The 19,982-nt window shown below is 36.4% G+C and overlaps 1 protein-coding gene across 1 annotated transcript; it reads left to right on the top strand.

Annotated features, from left to right (window-relative positions):
* Positions 1-14,877: 14,877 nt before the first annotated feature.
* LOC113304590 (polygalacturonate 4-alpha-galacturonosyltransferase-like) lies at positions 14,878-19,844 on the top strand. The gene is made up of 10 exons (XM_026553731.1): positions 14,878-15,413; positions 16,349-16,377; positions 16,468-16,527; positions 16,612-16,746; positions 16,910-16,979; positions 17,071-17,117; positions 17,274-17,608; positions 17,724-18,081; positions 18,234-18,821; positions 19,253-19,844. Exons 1-10 carry the CDS (start codon positions 15,272-15,274, stop codon positions 19,526-19,528), a joined length of 2,040 nt encoding a protein of 679 aa, XP_026409516.1. The 5' UTR covers positions 14,878-15,271; the 3' UTR covers positions 19,529-19,844.
* The last annotated feature ends 138 nt before the right edge of the window (positions 19,845-19,982 follow it).

Raw genomic sequence — 19,982 nt, 5'->3', positions numbered from 1 at the left:
TAACTAGTTCAAATGAACTAGTTAGAGAGTTGTTCAATTGCAAGGAAATTTTATGTACTACACAAGACACAATTGAAGCAAAGATGATTTGATTCACTCGAATCGGTTCATGAACTTTATAGCCACGGTTTGCAAATTACATTCCTTAGTCTTTATAAGTTTAAGTTCAGAAATCATCTTCAGATATATAACCTTCTTAAGTTCGCACACTAGGTTCGCGGACTTAAGCAACCGTGCAGAGTTTACAAACTCCAGCAGAAAATCTCGGCAAAGACTTTCCGTCGGTTCGTGGACTGGGTTCGCGGAACAAGTTTGTCAACTCCAGTAGAATTTCTCGGGATGAGAAGTCGGCAGTATGCGGACTGAGTTCGCGGACTTGGCAACAAGCCATTCTTCCGGTTTCTCTTGATCAATTAAGTTCACAAACTTTGGTTCAAGGGATAGGACTTATGCACATATGTGTTTCCACAACAATACTTATGTCCATCATAGGTTATGTAATCTAAACTCTCATTCCAACCATTGAAACATTCTTAGAGGACGTTATATAGTTGTTACACCATTTCTCGTCAAAGCAATTTTCAAAGTAATTGAAACATATCATGACTTACGTCACTAGGTAAAGATAAACATGGTCGAAGAGAAACGCTGACCAACACATATTTCGAGATATAGATAGGCGAGGTATACTCGGCTCGAAATACCAAATGTGTATAATGTAAGTCTATATATAGCATATGACTTTTTGTCTCAAGAAGTAGGAGATAAAGTAGATAGACTTTTGAGTGACATATAAGTTCAAGTCTTCACATACCTTTTTGTCGAGAAGTTCCACCGGTTCTGTGAGTAGTTCTTCTTCTTGTATGATGAATCTCCATGAAGTCCTTGAGCTCAACTACACTATTTATCCTAGTCCGGGACTTAGCTATAGTAGACTAGAAATCAAGACTTATAGTTTTGATCACTAACATTGACAAACATTCTTGAGATAACAACGCATGCGAGTTCGACCGAGCAATGCTCTAACAATCTCCCCCTTTGTAAATTTTAGTGACAAAACTATCAATACATATGGAATATAAAAAAGATAAATAAACTTTAGTAGCTCCTATTCCACATGTCTAATCTTCAACATTCCTAGAAATCTTCGTCACTTCCAAGTACTCCAATGATCCCAAAGGTTGTAAGTTTAGCATCACCGTTGTTGAATATCCTTAGCTATAACAATGAGAAAGCATCGGCCTCGATCATTGTTATACAGTGTCATAATATTATTACACAGTTTCAAAGTCCAATTGTATCACAACTTCAACAATAATACTATGGTGATATGTATCACTCCCCCTTAGTCAATACTCCATCTCACATGGAAACCACTCCCCCTTACACAATGATCCGAAAACCATATGTATTTGTAGTGTGAACTACATATTAATTCTCCCCCTTTTTGTCAATAAAATTGGAAAAGGTACAAGAACGGGATCATAATGAAAATTCCGTAAGAGACATTTCATGACTAAAAAAAATAAAATACATACCATCTAATTTAGAAGCAACCATATAGCCGAAGCTAATAGCATTCATCAAGGAGTTTAAAGATACAAGATAACCCCTTTAAAATTCCACAGCCGCACACCCTCAAGATATGACCATTAAGCACAAGTTCAAAAGAACCCTCCCCCATTTGATGTCATTCCCAAGGGAACAACAAGAGCGACCTTAATTTCAAAAGAAAAGAAGGATTTTTATTGGACACCAAAAATCATGAGAATGATTTTCTAATTCCAAAAGCCAATCAAATAACCACAAGTAAACCCACGATTAATTTAATCGGAATACGCAATCAAATTAAACACAAAAGTGATCAACTTAATTATTTATGCTTGACATAAGAGAACTTACAGAGCATACGACTAACATAACCATTAGAAAATGAATAGGATAGTCGTTCATATACTCAACATAATAGGAATCTTACGGAGTATGAAAATACTCAACTAGATTAACTACAAGAGCACCCATAATTAATCTAATTGGAATACACAACCAAACGAATTACAAAAGTAATCAATTTAATTTTCATTTGTTTTGCTCGACATAAAAAGACTTATGGAGCAATAACTAAATAACCAAATAAGATGATTAATTTAGTTCACGAATGCTCAACATAAAGTACCTTACGGAACAACCAACAAAGCTAATTAAAAATTAATCAACTTGGTTGTATCGTGCTCAACATAAGACACATTACGGAGCCTCACAATATTACATAAAATATGGATCAGTGAAGATCAATACTGCGGAATACACAAGGATTCTAACTATCTTCCATCACTATTTGCATAACGATATTTAATAGATATAATCCTTGAACAAAAAAGATTTTAACCTATCTTGCATCAAGGAATTGACAATATAGGCTTAAATTTTGTATATGTCAAAAGTCTATTCATACTTAAAATACATGAATACCGATCATTAACGACTTTACTTTTGACAAAATATGGGACAACATAATTCACGGACGTAAACACCAATATCCCATAACAAATTGGAATATAACAAATCATAAAGATTAAATACTGAAAACCATCATCCTCCAAATATTTTTAGAATTTAAACCAAATAAACCTAAAAAACAAGAAGTGAAAATAATAGCTATGTGTAGTCTCAATCATTGTTATTCGAGCACTAGTTATTCTTCCAACTAAATCAAAAAAAAGACTTACTAGGCATTGTAGATCTTTCTCAGAGCATCTACATAAAATTCCTTCTCATTATTGAAAAACCCATTAATTATGGGATCGTTCAATTCCTCTAGATCTTCAGAAATATCAATTAGCTCACTAAGTTCTCTTTTTAGATCACGCAGGGTATTCTTGGTCAGATACAACCTTTGTTCATAGTGATTTATCTCTACCAAAGAGGAAATGATTCGAGATTTTAAATCATTTCGCTTGTTGATGGAAACTTTCACCATATCTCTAGCACGACAAACAGAAAAGAGACAGTTAGAGGAAGAACCTTCTGCATTGATTGTTGACTTCTTCTTTATCATTCTCGAGGAAGTGATTCCTTTGCACAGATGTACATTGACTGCTTCTACTACATCTCTTTTGGTAGTACCTCTAGTTACAGGAGCCATGAGAACGTAATTGAAAGAAGGAGAAAACAAACAATAAAAGGAGATTTATAAGTGTCAAACCCTAGACCATTTTGACACAGTCTTCTAAGAATCAAAAAAAAAATATTACCTACACAAATTGAAATTCACGAATATTGACTTGAGCCACTTCTCAGACACTTCTCATCTTTCCCAAGTTAAAGATGGGAATGCAAACATCACCATTCAGTTGGTGACCGGACGGGACAAATGCCCACTTCCCTTGTTTTTTCGTGGCTTGTCACTGTTGGTTGTTGATGTATTTTCAAATTTGTTGTAGTAGTATGATTCGTTCAAGACTTATGAAAGCAGATTTTTAGATTTTTCTTTAATAAATAAAAATAGCAAACTAAATTAAAAAGATGTTGTGAGAATTATGGAGAGACTGGGCTAGGATTCCGCCATTGGTTGATATTAGTGATTTAATAAAATAATAATTATGCAACTCAACATTCAAATTGATTCTAATAGCATTGCCTAGACATGTAGATTTCCAAAAGAATAGATGTTAACCCAAGCATAGAATATCAAAACCCTAAAGCAAGCATATTCTATCAAGAGAAAATACACCTAACTAATCAAAATCATATAAACAATTTTTAGTTCAATGCAAAAATCATAATAGAGTTGTTATAATTAATTAATAGAAATATATCACTTTTACCGAAACAACGACTTCCTCCATAGCCCCAAGGATTGGGTTTAGCTCATCATGATGTTGGAAACACGCTCAAAAGTTGATTTCATTGCTCAAAGTGTTTACAAATGATGAATTGGAGAAAAAATATTAAAAATCGGGTGTTTGCAACGTTTTTAATTGTTGCAAAACACTATTACATAAAACGATAAAAGCCAACTGTCGTTGTTCAGCTTCTACGACCCCCGCCTCTGTGTCGTTATCACTGTTGATAAACGACTGTCTTTGTGAGTCTGTTCTTCGTGTTCTTCAGTTCTGCAGCAGCAGAAATGGTGTTCTCTGCAACTCGATTTTTCGGCTCTGTGATGCTCTGTAACTCTCCCAAACTCTCTATCTTCTTCTGATACTCACACCACCTATTTATACTCTTCACAGGGTCAAGAATATCGTGTAATAACTCCCGAAATCTTCATTTGCTCCCTGCCAGTTCACGAGAATATCTTCTTTCCTGTTTCTTCTCCTGCACGCGATAATCTTCAGCAGATACGCTCCAAACATGCTGTAAACCATCTATGACTGGGTCACACTGATGCAACAACAAATCTTCAAGTATCTTCCATAATTAATCCACTGAGAACCCGAGAAAAATGCATGCCCCCTGTTTTCTCCAATTCCACGTAGCTTTCCTTATTTCTCAAACCTAACAGCATTAACGACCCTGTTACATCGTTACAGATCAGTACCAATCAAATCTTAGAGAATCCCCACGAGAATATCTCCAAAATTACTGCCTGAAAATTTCGTAGGTTTAAAAGAATTTCTTCCCGCCAAAAACTGTTTGAACGTGAAGAAGAAGGGGGTTCCCTTATCGATTGTGCGGGTGCCTTTAAAACAATGATGTTATGGGGTGTGAATAGCAGGTAGGTGCTGAGGATAAATTTGGGTGCTGAGGATGAATTTGGGCTACGCATAACCTTGGGTGTTTCTTAGTCAAATCTGGGGTCCGTATAGCAAATGTTCTCCAGGGGTCCAAATAGCACTTTTTGAGCAACTTTTTCCGCACAAGTGTATTTCTCCAAAAACACCTACACAAACATAAAAACACCATAATAAGTACAAAATCAAGCACTAGCAATAGAGACACTGAGGACAATTCAGACACAAAAATGTGTCTGTCAAATACCCCCAAACTTATTATTTTCTATTCCTCGAGCAAATCTAATATAAAATGACTACACTTAGCACCTGCAGAAAGCCGTTAAACCGCTAGGTGGCCCTAGTGGAGGAGTGTTGTCTCCGGAGGGTTTACCAGAGGTGTACCCACAAAACCATTACTCCAGACCCTAGCTATCTATGCAGAACCTTGGAAGGCACTAAAGAATCTCCTTGGTTGTCATACAAACATTGACTATAGGAGGAAGTACCCTGATGCGAATTTCCAATTGTTGTACACAAGTTTGCACTCAACATACTAAAATTCATACATAAGTGACAGAGCTCTACTCAGATAGTTTCTGGACATCATAACCGGAGTCAACCAACCACATGGAAAGATTAAGAAGATAGATAAAGAAAAAGATGGTTTAAAGTGAACGGTGTTTCCCATATCTGTCTGAAGGCCTCTGCCAGGATGAACCTATCCTAATGGACTGAGATACCGGTCAGACTAATATCAACACAACTGGCATATACAAGGGGACCAGTGGTCGATAAACCTAACTCTAGGTCAACAAAACTGATATTACCGTGTTGCATGAGCATGGGTTACCTCTCAGGAAGTGCTAAGTTTAAAGTCTTCAGCCAGACTAAGAAAGGATTAGTCACCGCGAAGAATCATATAGCATCAACCGAAATAATTGCGGGTCATCTGAATCAAAAAGTGTTACCCAAACGAAGAGAAAATCGCAACAGACCATGAAGATACCAAACATACTCTTACTTAACTTTATGATAACAATATCTAGTTGTGGTTCAGGTTCGGGTTCTATAACTGGGTCTAGATAAAAGGTTTTCATCGGCTGGACTTCCTCAAAGGCAGGATCCTGAAGGTCAGGTTGTAGAGTCTGGAAATACTCAACTAAGAATTAGAAGCACATAAAAGTAACCTGAATAACTAGGGATCCTCTAAGTCAATAAAATTTGACTTACATAGCTGACCATAATGAACATGATGGTCTTCCTTAAACAAATGTGTCGACCCTAATCTCCTAAAGTAATTAGGTTTAGTCTCAAAACTCAATAATTGACACATCTGAAATTTATACGTTCCCACAATTGGTTGAAAAATATTTGGTGGGAAAACAAAGTCAATTTGGGTACTATCGCCTGGGTAAACCACATCAACCAGAGGATGGGTTTCTAACAACTGAACTTCTTCCTGGAAATTATTAGGTTCAGGAGATCTAGTATGAAGGTATTCTGGCACAATGGTTGAGGAACATATATCAAGTCCTAAGTGAGGGGACTTTCTGAGAGTTAAAGGTAAGGCACTAGGAAAGTGATAATCACCCCCAAACTTAGAGTTTTCAGTGTCTCTAAATAGACTAGTCACAATCTCCCTAATTTCTAGATCATCAGATTCTTGAAAATAGTCAATTGATTCTTCTAAGTTACAATTAGCATCCTCACTTACCTCTACGAGTTTATCTTCTTCTAAGACTAGCGTTTTTAACTCGCTAGACTCTAAAACAATATTCTCAGGGTAAACTCTTTCCTCTAAACCATTATTGGCTTCGCAAAAAGGAGATACTACATCGTCTAAAACGGGGATACTTCTAGTCAAATCCTCGTCCTTTTGAATAGGTGAATAATTACTAAAATTATTTGGATTTGAACTAGAAATAATATTATTATTGTAAAGCTCAATTGGGGTAACAAATTCCTGATCACTATGCATATATGTGTCCGATTCTTCATCAACACTATCCTCATCATAATCATCATTATAATAATATGAAAATGGTTGAACCTCATCTAAACTAATAGTGTTACCAATTCTAACCTCGTCATCTTGATTATGTGAATAAAAACTATCCTTATTTTCAAGGGTGGTATTGGGAACACTATATTGGAAGTTAAGACTATCTTGAGCAAATTTTTCCATAATCCTATTTGTACTCTCATTAAACTGCTTGAGGGACTCTTCTAGAGACATCTTAGTTGACTGCTCTACGGACTCTTCTGGATGCGGAATATTATAAGTCTCTTTCATAAATAAGTGAAACTTCTGTGTTGACTCACTGAAACTCTTGAAAGACTCTTCTAGAGAAATAGGAGGATCGTTTTTCTCGTATGACCTGTGGGTGTGTGAATAGTAATTAGGCTCATCATGGTATGACCCATAACCTTCAAAAGGTGGATGTTCCCAACCACTATTCACACTATGGTCAAAGTAGTAATGTCCATTTTGTTCAATTGGATATTCGTTGTATTGGCTATTGTACCAGTTTGACATTCTCAAAATAAACCCACTGACAAGGCTGACTCTACCATAGCTAACCTACTGATTTCTAACAAACAAAAAACATGATGGCTCCACTTAAATTGTTTCTAGACCAGCTTCTAATCCTTCGAAAGGGAATTCGTTACAATTTAAGCAAACCCCTCTGGAATCAATCTGAGTTAAAGTAAGTTGAATAGAGGCGAGGGAAGCTCGGTGGAGCTTTGATACCCAAGGCCGCACCGGTATTACAAGGCGGCGCAGTCACGCATTCAACTTACAGAAACCTTCAAGAACTTCGAAGTATGCTTAAAAGAGTAACCAATATTTTTCTAATGACTTTCATGTTAAGCTCGTTACCCTATCGGTCTCGTTCTAGTCAAAATTTTAGGCTTAGGTTCGCGTTTGGTGTCGTTTTCCTAAGGCGGGCAAGAAGAGAACGGTGATGAAATCCGAACTCTTATCTTGTATGGCCAGTCCTTGCCCTTTACTAGGAAATTAAAGCAGCCGTTTTCAAGTCCTCAACATATATGCATACGAAGGAAGACAGTAACTCGCTGACAGGGGATTCGCGAGTGTTTCGACAAACTTACCTCCCGTACCAGACGGGGGATGAACCTTTGTAGTCGACTCGGGCCACGACTACTATGTCATGTACGAACCCGAGGGGCCGAGGTGATATCGTAATCACCGTCCTTCTCTGCAAACAGTTTATATATAAACTATCCTTCTGTAGGGTTTAAAAAATAATGTCCCAAAACTTAAAATCCAAAGTCCAAAAATATAAAGTGCAAAAGAAAAAAAAAGTCTAAAAAAAATAAAAATCTATAGAAATAAAAATATCTCTCTTTTTTTTTTTCTCTCTTTTTTATAAAAAGAAAATCTTCTTCTTTCGCTCCTTTCGCTTTGCCTTTTACTCCAGTCTTTAAGTATTCACCAAAAGCTTTGGCAAAATTTTCTTTCGCTCCAAATTCCAAAATCTGAAAGAAAAAAGACAAAAACCCAAAAACGTAAAGAAGAACAAATAAAAATAAAAACCTAAAAAAAATATAAAAAACTCTAGCCTAAAGACAAGTCCGCGTCGGCGGCGCCAAAAATTTGATGTATTTTCAAAGTTGTTGTAGTAGTATGATTCGTTCAAGACTTGTGAAAGCAGATTTTTAGATATTTTTTAATGAATAAAAATAGGAAACTAAATTAAAAAGATGTTGTGAGAATTATGGAGAGACTGGGGCTAGGATTTAATAAAATAATAATTATGCAACTCAACATTCAAATTGATTCTAATAGTATTGCCTAGACATGTAGATTTCCAAAAGAATAGATGTTAATCCAAGCATAGAATATCAAAACCCTAAAGCAAGCATATTCTATCAAGAGAAAATACACCTAACTAATCAAAATCATATAAAATTTTTTTAGTTCAATGCAAAAATCATAATAGAGTTGTTGTAATTAATTAATAGAAATATATCACTTTTACCGAAACAACGACTTCCTCCATAGCCCCAAGGATTGGGTTTAGCTCATCATGATGTTGGAAACACGCTCAAAAGTTGATTTCATTGCTCAAAGTGTTTACAAATGATGAATTGGAGAAAAACTATTAAAAATCGGGTGTTTGCAACGTTTTTAATTAAAACACTATTACATAAAACGATAAAAGCCAACTGTCGCTGTTCAGCTTCTACGACCCCCGCCTCTGTGTCGTTATCACTGTTGATAAATGGATGTCTTCGTGAGTCTGTTCTTCGTGTTCTTCAGTTCTGCAGCAGCAGAAATGGTGTTCTCTGCAACTCGATTTTTCGGCTCTGTGATGCTCTGTAACTCTCCCAAACTCTCTATCTTCTTCTGATACTCACACCACCTATTTATACTCTTCACAGGGTCAAGAATATTGTGTAATAACTCCCGAAATCTTCATTTGCTCCCTGCCAGTTCACGAGAATATCTTCTTTCCTGTTTCTTCTCCTGCACGCGATAATCTTCAGCAGATACGCTCCAAACATGCTGTAAACCATCTATGACTGGGTCACACTGATGCAACAACAAATCTTCACGTATCTTCCATAATTAATCCACAGAGAACCCGAGAAAAATGCATGCCCCCTGTTTTCTCCAATTCCACGTAGTTTTCCTTATTTCTCAAAACTAACAGCATTACCGGCCCTGTTACATCGTTACAGATCAGTACCAATCAAATCTTAGATAATACCCACGAGAGTATCTCCTAAATTTACTGCCTGAAAATTTCGTAGGTTTAAAAGAATTTCTTCCCGCCAAAAAATGTTTTAACGTGAAGAAGAAGGGGGTGCCCTTATCGACTGTGCGGGTGCCTTTAAAACAAGGATGCTATGGGGTGTGAATAGCAGGTAGGTGCTGAGGACAAATTTGGGTGCTGAGGATGAATTTGGGCTACGCATGACCTTGGGTGTCCCTTAGCCAAATATGGGGTCCGTATAGCAAATGTCCTCCAGGGGTCCAAATAGCACTTTTTGAGCAAATTTTTCTGCACAAGTGTATTTCTCCAAAAACACCTACACAAACATAAAAACACCATAATAAGTACAAAATCAAGCACTAGCAATAGAGACACTGAGAACAATTCAGACACAAAAATGTGTCTATCAGTTGTGCTAACAGATTTCTTACTTCTTCTGGAATATTTACCTTGTTTATCTTTATCCAGACTCACTATTTGCATGTTCTTTTGAAGTTTGGTGACTCTTTTGTTGCTTTTCTTGAATCTCCAACAGGTATCTTTATCATTCCTTGAGTGCCCACAGAAGGAGCATATCAATGTGGATTTTTCATCTCCATGTAATTTTTCCTGTTTGACACAACACCCAACCATTGTTTCCTGATTTGCAGAATCCATCACTTTTGTTGTTTTTCTTTTGAATCTGAAACCATGATTGTTCCCAAAGGATCTCTGACCAAACAACATTGCTGCAATTTTGTCAGAGCTTCCAGACATCCTTTGCAGGTCATCTCTGAGAAAATTAATCTCTTCTTCCTTTAGAGACATGGTTTTGACGAATTTAATATGAAGATGCTCTATCTCAATATTTTTCGTCTGGAGTGATGATTCAAAATTCCTCAAGGAGGCTTTAAGACGAAGGTTCTCTTGAAGAATGTTTTTATTCAGGAGATCAACTAACTCAGTGTCAAATTTAAGTTCCGAATCAGAATTTGAAGTTGAAAGAGAATCTGAAGTAAGGGCAGTAAATCCATTGCACTAGTTAGACTCATCTGAGTTATATAGAGAAGTATTGTCTTCTGTTGAATTATTTTCAGCAACCAGAGAAGATGGAAAACCTGCAAATCTATTCTTCCTTTTTATTAGATTCTTGACCTCTTTGACTACTAGTGAATGACCACATTCATCAGCCCAGGACAAGTGAGAGGAAGACATCTCAGGTTTGTTCACAGCGTTGAGTGCGAACGTTTTTCCTATCTCTTGATCAAGAATTCTTAACTTTCCAATTAGTGAATTCTTGGAAAGTGTATCAGGGTTATTTCCCTCAATGATGGCATGCTTCTTAGAATCGTATTTTGATGTCAGCGATCTGAGGATTTTCATCACAATGTCCTTTTCAGGAATGGTCTTACCCAATGAAAATGATGCATTAATAATTCAGACACTTTGTGGTAAAAATCATCAATCGATTCATTATCTTCCATACGAAGATTTTCCCATTTGGAATTCAGATTTTGAAGTCTGGCTTCCTTTTCACTGGTATTTCCTTCAAATACGTTTTCTAAGATATCCCAAGCATCTTTAGACCTAGTGAAATTTGACACATGGTGCCGAAGGTGCGGGGTAATGGCATGTATGATGGCATTCAAACCGTCGGAGTTTTGCTTTGCAACAAGTAGCTCGGCAGGACTATATTCATCAATATTCTTGGGAACGTTTATATCTCCAACTGACATGAAAGGAGCATCATAGCCATAAACAACATATACCCATGATTGAAAATCACGCGCTTGAAGAAAAGCTCGCATAGAAATTTTCCACCACAAGTAATTAGAGCCATCAAAAACTGGTGGTACGTTAATAGAGATAATACATCTGTCCATAGAGTCAGATCGCTACAAACACAGACTTATGAGGTCTTGAACGTGTTTGCCTGCTCTGATACCAATTGAAAAAGCGGAGGTCTAACAACACCACCCAATATTTCGCTTAGCAATCTGTATGGACTAACTTCGAAATACTTTCTAGAGAATCAACTAGACAGTCAGACTCAATATAGGTAAAAGTATCTCAAGGAGTTAATATCTCTCTCTTGTTTTGATTTACTCGAGCTAATAGAAATCAGCGAGTCTTTAATCAAACACAAGGAATAACTTGGATGGTACCAAAGACCAATATCCAAGGATCAATCAATGACAATCAACAACCAAAGGTTGGATTACTCTAATTGATGATCTAACGCACAACCTATATTATTTCAATTATAAAGATAAAACAATATAATGCGAAAATTGAAATAACAAAGACACCAGAAATTTTGTTAACGAGGAAACCGAAAATGCAGAAAAACCTCGGGACCTAGTCCATATTGAACACACGATATTAAGCCGCTACAGACACTATCCTACTCCAAGCTAACTTCGGACTGGACTGTAGTTGAACCCCAATCAGTCTCCCACTGATCCAAGGTACAATTGTACTCCCTACGCCTCTGATCCGAGAAGGATACTGCGCACTTGATTCCCTTAGCTGATCTCACCCACAACTAAGAGTTTCTACGAACTAAAATCGCGGGCTTTAACAATAAACAGATCTGTCTCACACATACAAGTCTATCAAAGGATCAATCTGTCTCCCACAGAAAAACCCTAAAGTTTTTGTTCCGTCTTTTGATAATAATCAAGGTAAACATGAAACAATTGATAATACGGTCTTATATTCCCGAAGAACAGCCTAGATAAATCAATCACCTCACAACAATGTTAATTATATGGTAGCGAAACAAGATGTTGCGGAATCACAAACAATGAGACGAAGATGTTTGTGACTACTTTTTATATCTTGCCTATCGGAGACATTAATCTCAAGCCAATCAATCTGATTGTACTCGTACGATAGAAGATGCAAGATCAGATCACACAAATACGATAAAAGTAGTATCGGTCTGGCTTCACAATCCCAATGAAGTCTTTAAGTCGTTAACCTGGTTTTAGAAGAAGAAAACCAAAGGTTAAAGGAGAAACGACTCTAGCACGCAAACTAGTATCACACGGGAGGTGTGGGGATTAGTTTTGTAGAGTTGATAAATGTCCTCTTATATAGTCTTTCAAATCAGGGTTTCACCTTGGTCACAAAGAAAACAATATTCACCGTTAGATGAAAACCGGATTTAGATTCAAGCTAATATTTCTCAACCGTTAGATCGAAAACTTAGCTAGTTATACACAAATGAACTACACGCTTCTAGATTTGTTAACCGTACCCAAACGTGTACATTGTTAGTTCAACAATAGTTAACCAAAAGGTTAGCCATATGAGCATTTCATACCAACCATATTCTTCTTCACCATAACTAGTTCAAATGACTCAAATGAACTATTTAGAGAGTTGTTCAATTGCAAGGAAATCTTATGTACTACACAAGACACAATTGAAGCAAAGATTTTTTGATTCACTCGAATCGGTTCATGAACTTTATAGCCACGATTTGCAAATTGCATTCCTTAGTCTTTATAAGATTAAGTTCAGGAATCATCTTCAGATATATAACCTTCTTAAGTTCGCACACTAGGTTCGCGGACTTAAGCAACCGGGCAGAGTTTACAAACTCCAGCAGAAAATCTCGGCAAAGACTTTCCGCCGGTTCGTGGAACAAGTTTTTCAACTCCAGCAGAATTTCTCGGGATGAGAAGTTCGGCAGTTCTCGGACTGAGTTCGCGGACTTGGCAACAAGCCATTCTTCTGGTTTCTCTTGATCAACAAAGTTCGCAAACTTTGGTTCAAAGGATATGACTTATGCATATATGTGTTTCCACAACAATACTTATGTCCATCATTGGTTATGTAATCTAAACTCTCATTCCAACCATTGAAACATTCTTAGAGGATGTTATACAGTTGTTACACCATTTCTCGTCAAAGCAATTTTCAAAGTGATTGAAACATATCATGACTTACGTCACTAGGTAAAGATAAACATGGTCGAAGCGAAGCGCTTACCAACACATATTTCGAGATATAGATAGGTGAGGTATACTCGGCTCGAAATACCAAATGTGTATAATCTAAGTCTATATATAGCATATGACTTTTTGTCTCAAAGAGTAGGAGATAGAGTAGATAGACTTTTGAGTGACAGATAAGTTCAAGTCTTCACATACCTTTTTGTCGAGACGTTCCACCGGTTCCTTGAGTAGTTCTTCTTCTTGTATGATGAATCGCCATGAAGTCCTTGAGCTCAACTACACTTTCTATCCTAGTCCGAGACTTAGCTATAGTAGACTAGAAATTAAGACTAATAGTTTTGATCACTAACATTGACAAACATGCTTGAGATAGCAATGCATGCGAGTTCGACCGAGCAATGCTCTAACACCTCCAAATATAGAGCGGCCCAAAAAACAGAATTTGGAAAAAAAAACTCAAATTTTCGAATTTTGTACGAGTCATAATCGGTAGTATATTGTGTTACGTTAATTTCCAAATATATTCGATTTTGAAATGTTCTAGTTTCACAATCGGTAGTAAATGGTGTTCGTTATCTACCGATTGTGCTTAACTTTTAGTACAGAGAAATTGAATTTTTCGAATCAAGAATAATCGGTAGATAACAATCAATTTGGAAACAGAATTTGGAAATGAAGAACATCGACCATAATCGGTAGGTAAAATAAATTGTTATCTACCGATTATGTTTCTGCTACTGTAAATCCAAGAACATCAGCCATAATCGGTAGGTAAAATAGATTGTTACCTACCGATTATGTTTTGCTATTGTAATTCCAAGAAAAATTTCGGATCAAAATTTTGATTTCAAGTAATCAAATCCTAATTTTGGATCATAATTACTATCATTTATTCGTTTTGTTTGTTTAACTTTTTTTTTTATGTTCTAAGTTTCAACTTTAAGGTATTGAATTTTGAGTTTTAATTTTAAACAGTCAATCATAAAATTTGTTTGATCGACGATCTTTGGTTTCAATCAAAATTAAAACGATGAAAAAAAAAATTCAGTGGGTAGAAATGAGAAGAAGAAGATGAATGATATGATTATGAAAATAAAGAATATAAGTTTAGATTTAGTATAAAGATGAAGGACAATATAGACAATTCTCTATTTTTTAAGAAATCCCTTAACCCTCTTCAATGATTGAGAATAAAAAAATGGCCCCTAATTTCTTTTGAGTGACCCTTAAAAATGTTAAGAAAATCTAACCCTAGGTCCCCAATTTGTGAGAGTATCTCAAGTGGCACTTTGTTCTAAACCATACCAGCAGAATAGCAGAGTGATCTAGCCCAAAATCAAAGAACACGCGTCACCACGTCTTTCACATTTTACTAAACCTAATCAACGGCTAAAAAAACACAAACATCATACACATCTAAGATACCAACACACTTTACACAAATTTCCTCAGACAAATAACCAGAAAGGAACTAATATCAAATCAACAGAGAAGAAGAATAGAGAAGAAAAAGAGAAGTCACTTTGATCACAGAAGAGATAAGAGATCTTCTTCTTCTACTTCTACTATTTCCACACAAAAATCATTCTCAAAGACACAAATTCCATCCACACAGATTCATACTACCTTATTATGTTCTTCTCTTCTATCACTTACTACTTTCACACTCTCAAAATTTCATCCCCAAATTTATCGGGCCCAAATTTTGATCTCTTCTTCTTCTTGACTTTCATCTTGATTTGAATTGATTCGTCATGTAAATTCATTGTAAATTTCTTTACAAGACTAAACGAACAAATTTTATTGGATCTGGTGATTGGTTTTTTCACTCTGTTAGGGTTATCTAGGTTTTTTTCTTTGGTTGATAATGGCTGTGAAAAGGGGAGCTGGAAGGAATAATGGTGGTTTTTGTGGATTAAGGCTACCAGTGATACTTCTATTGTTTTTCTCAGTTCTTGCTCCTTTGCTTTTTCTTACTGGGCGTGGAATTCATTTTAGGGATTCAACTGGTTAGTCATTCAACTTTAAATTTGGTTTGATTTTTGTTCTTAGTTTTATTCAGATCTCATATCCTAATTATACTCTGATTTTTGATAAACTCAAGTATGATTTTTGAGGTAGTGAATGTTTTTGTTCAGTTTGTTATACAATTTGGTAATGCAATTTTGTTATTATGCATCGGTAATCTGTGCAAATTTTCTAGGCATTTCTTTGATGAGTAGTCGAGTGTATTACGTTCTAGTTAAACAATGATATGGTTATTTAGTGTAAGACACTAGGTTTAGAAAGACAGATGCAGAACTCTTTAAGCTTTGTTATTTGAGTACAAATGGATGTCTATTGATAGGCTATACTTACCAACAACCCTAGTAAACTTTAGTGTTCTCTCCTTAGAAACCTAAACATCTTCCGATGTAATTTCACCTCCTTTATTGGATCTCATAGCCACTCTCTTTATTTTTCAGAAAGGGCTTCAATTTTCTTGAAATTGGAGTGACTTCGGCATTTCATGTTACTCATTTGCTCCAAGGAAGGAAACAAATTAATAAATAAAAGGAGATTGATAGCTGTTGTCTTTTCTGTCTTTGGGAAATAGTGTACATGTTTGTGAACTTGCTATTTTAGATGGCAGTAGATGAGACAGACTATCAAAGCATAAATTTGATGTTTCAGCGCATTGATACAAGTTTCGGTTGGATTCTGTTTGAAAGGATAAATTGGAAGTATGATCAATTTAGAAAGACGAAAGTAATTGTCTTAAGCAATAATGGAGATATTTCAAGTGTTCCGATACTGTGCTAAACGTCTAGACAGTTGCATATTTTGTGTTTGATTTGCTGAACTGAACCTAGCATTGGTTTGATAGATGGTTTTATTGATTTTCTCAATTTTAGATTACTTCTACTACAGCTGATTTGATAGTTTTTCTTGATTCTATATGCAGATCAAAAGGATGTTACAAGTGGTAGTCAGGTACAGTTTTCATCTTTGCCCTTCTGCTTTTAGATTCCTGTGGCGCGTGCTGCTGTTAGGCGGAGGACTGAATTTTTTTAGTTGGTGCAGATTTCAAACTGGAGAGAGCGTTTGGCCATGCAACACTTAAAACCCCTCTTCTCAAAGGAGGCAAGTGGACATTGATGAAACTTAACTTGTTACAGGCAATTATTTCATGGACCTCCATTATCTTATATGAAACTTTTGTTATAGGTCCTTGAGACCATCACAGCAAATACACAGGACTTGGAACCATGGAGTCTTGATAATATGAGGAAGCATCCTTTGTCTTCTTCATGGGAAGTTGCTGGTTTGGAAGCTGACCAGAACAAAAACACTTTGAATGAGGTACTACTTCCTTGTCAACCCTAAAAGTACAATGTCTGTAAACTAAAGGGTACAAACTGTAGATTTGATTTATTTGAGTTGATGTGCTTGACTATCCGCATTTCATATGTTAAACAAGTTATCTTGACTATCCACATTTCATTTTTTTCATTGAATCTCTAAGCCAAAAGACACAGCTTCAGATGCAGCTAAAGTTAATTCTCAAAATAAAGAGGAAAATGTTGCAAAGGCTGGTGAGTTTACGCAAGGATCATTTTCAGTGATGGTTATTTGTCTCTGCATCTATTATCTGGCCTGTATTCTAAGAATTCTATTTCAACACAGGTGATCATTCTATACTTGCTGACACACCAGCAAAACAACAAAGACGGGTAATTATCTCTGTGGTGTTTTCCTACGGTTGGATATCGAGATTTGATGGAGAATGGAAGGAATTTTTTTTTTATATATACAATTATTTCGATGGTTTTAATTCATTTCATTTATATTTAGGAGTTGGTTATATCTTATTTTTATGATTCATGTAGCGATTGAGAGAGCAAAGGCGTGAAAAACGGGCCAACCAGTTGGTTCACCAAGATGATGAGGCGATTATTAAACTAGAAAATGCAGCCATTGAACGCTCCAAAGGCGTGGATTCTGCAGTTTTGGGAAAATACAGCATTTGGAGGAGAGATTTTGAGAATGAAAACTCTGATTCAACAGTGCGTTTAATGCGTGATCAAATGATAATGGCTAGGGTGTATTCAAGCATTGCAAAGATGAAAAACAAACTTGACTTGTACCAGGAACTATTAACTAGGTTAAAAGAAAGCCAACGTTCTCTGGGAGAGGTGACTACTGATGCAGACTTACCTAAGAGGTACTTTGCATTTACATCCTGCTGTTTCTCTTAATGTTGTAAACATATGCTTGCTTCTTTAAACTTGTTTCTTGTTCTGCCACATCACTCCCTACACTGGTGTTTCATTTTCTAGTGCACCCGAGAAAATCAAAGCTATGGGTCAAGTTTTATCAAAATCAAGAGAACAACTCTATGACTGCAAGCTGGTAACTATGAAGCTAAGAGCAATGCTTCAATCTGCAGATGAACAAGTGAGGAGCTTGAAGAAGCAAAGCACATTTCTGAGCCAGTTAGCAGCCAAGACTGTTCCAAATGGGATCCATTGCCTATCTATGCGTTTAACAATTGGCTACTACCTCTTACCTCTTGAAAAAAGAAGGTTTCCTAGGAGTGAAAATTTGGAAAACCCGAGTCTTTACCATTATGCTCTTTTCTCTGATAATGTCTTAGCTGCATCCGTTGTGGTCAACTCAACCATCAGAAATGCCAAGGTGAAGTAAATAACTCTAGTACTTGAATAACTCTTCTATCTCTGTAGTATTGCTGAAATTTGGAAATGTCTGCACTGGTAGCCGTTTGTGCTGGAAAAAAAAAACTTTTTTGGTTCCTTCTATTCATATTAAACTGTTTGGCTGAATTTCAGGAGCCGGAGAAGCATGTGTTCCATCTTGTAACTGATAAATTGAACTTTGGAGCCATGAATATGTGGTTTTTGTTGAATCCACCTGGGAAAGCCACCATTCATGTTGAAAACGTCGATGAATTTAAATGGCTGAACTCCTCCTACTGCCCGGTTCTGAGGCAACTTGAATCTGCTGCTATGAAAGAGTACTATTTCAAGGCAGATCATCCCACGACGCTCTCTGCTGGTTCTTCCAATTTGAAATACAGGAATCCAAAATATCTTTCTATGTTGAACCATCTGAGGTTCTATCTCCCACAAGTATATCCTAAGTTGAATAAAATCTTGTTTCTTGATGATGATATTGTGGTCCAGAAAGACTTGACTGGATTGTGGGCAGTTGATCTCCATGGAAAAGTAAATGGTGCAGTGGAGACCTGTGGGGAAAGCTTCCACCGTTTCGACAAATATCTGAACTTCTCTAACCCCAAAATTGCGAGGAACTTCGATCCCAATGCTTGTGGGTGGGCATATGGTATGAATATGTTTGATCTTGTAGAGTGGAAGAAGAAGGACATTACTGGAATCTATCACAAGTGGCAGAACATGGTAAGTGGTTATGCTTCAGAAGCTTGATTATCTTGTTTTCAGTTTTTTTATATTGTTTTGTCAGAGCAGACAACCGACACCATAGAGTGTACATAGGGACAAGGCATAATAACTAGGATTGAGAAATTAATAAAAGAAACCATGTAGTCAAATGAAATTATAAGAAGCATGGGTGGTTTCTTTTACTAACTTGACCAGCTTGTTAATCTTTAATCAACTCTATCTCGTACAGCACTAGCATATATTGAGATAATATAAACTCTGCAATTGCCCATGAATGGAACCCTACGATTATTTATGCATGGATGCTTCTAGTTTGTTTCGAATAAATTCTGCACACTTAGCTATGCAAAATTAGACGAGTGTGTACGAGTGTTTAATGTAAATAAATGATGCTTATGATGTTTTCCACTTTTTCATCATTCTTACAGAATGAAGAAAGGACGCTTTGGAAGTTGGGAACTTTGCCTCCTGGACTTATTACATTCTATGGGCTGACACATCCACTGGAGAAGACTTGGCACGTGCTCGGATTGGGATATAACCCTAGCATCGATCGCGCAGACATAGATAATGCAGCCGTTATCCACTATAATGGGAACATGAAACCTTGGCTGGAGATTGCAATGACCAAATACAGGCCATACTGGACTAAGTATATCAAGTATAATCATCCTTACCTTCACAATTGCAACCTAAATGAATAAATACACAACAACTGTCTACTGACTTCTGCGCGACACGGAACAGATATTCTCTCTTCCATTACATTGGTTGTATCAAAAATGAAAATACATGTCATCTTCCACATTAGTTATTCTTCCCCCCATGTGCATTCAGCATTCTTGCGATTGAACAGGTGAATGAGTTGTTATTAACAGATTGTTTTGTGAGGTCAATTTTTTGTAGTTTTAATTTGTAATATGCCATGTTCAGCCATTACAGAAAAAATATCCATATTCCTTGTACTACGAAACATTAATGAAGTTCGAATTAATATAGAACTGTCACATGTGATAAGAATTGAGTGGCCTACGGTCTACCTCCATAATAAGTTGCTCACGCAACTTATTATGTTCTACAAAAAGGTGTACTTGGATATTCAATGCTTAATGAATAGGTCCTAAAACAGAGGTCAATCTAGCCACCGCAGCCGTGGAC

The sequence above is a fragment of the Papaver somniferum genome, chromosome 8 (assembly GCF_003573695.1).
Source record: "Papaver somniferum cultivar HN1 chromosome 8, ASM357369v1, whole genome shotgun sequence".
Classification (NCBI taxonomy): Eukaryota; Viridiplantae; Streptophyta; class Magnoliopsida; order Ranunculales; family Papaveraceae; genus Papaver; species Papaver somniferum.
The sequence above is the reverse complement of the archived record's forward strand: the minus strand, read 5'-3'. Positions and strand labels throughout refer to the sequence as shown.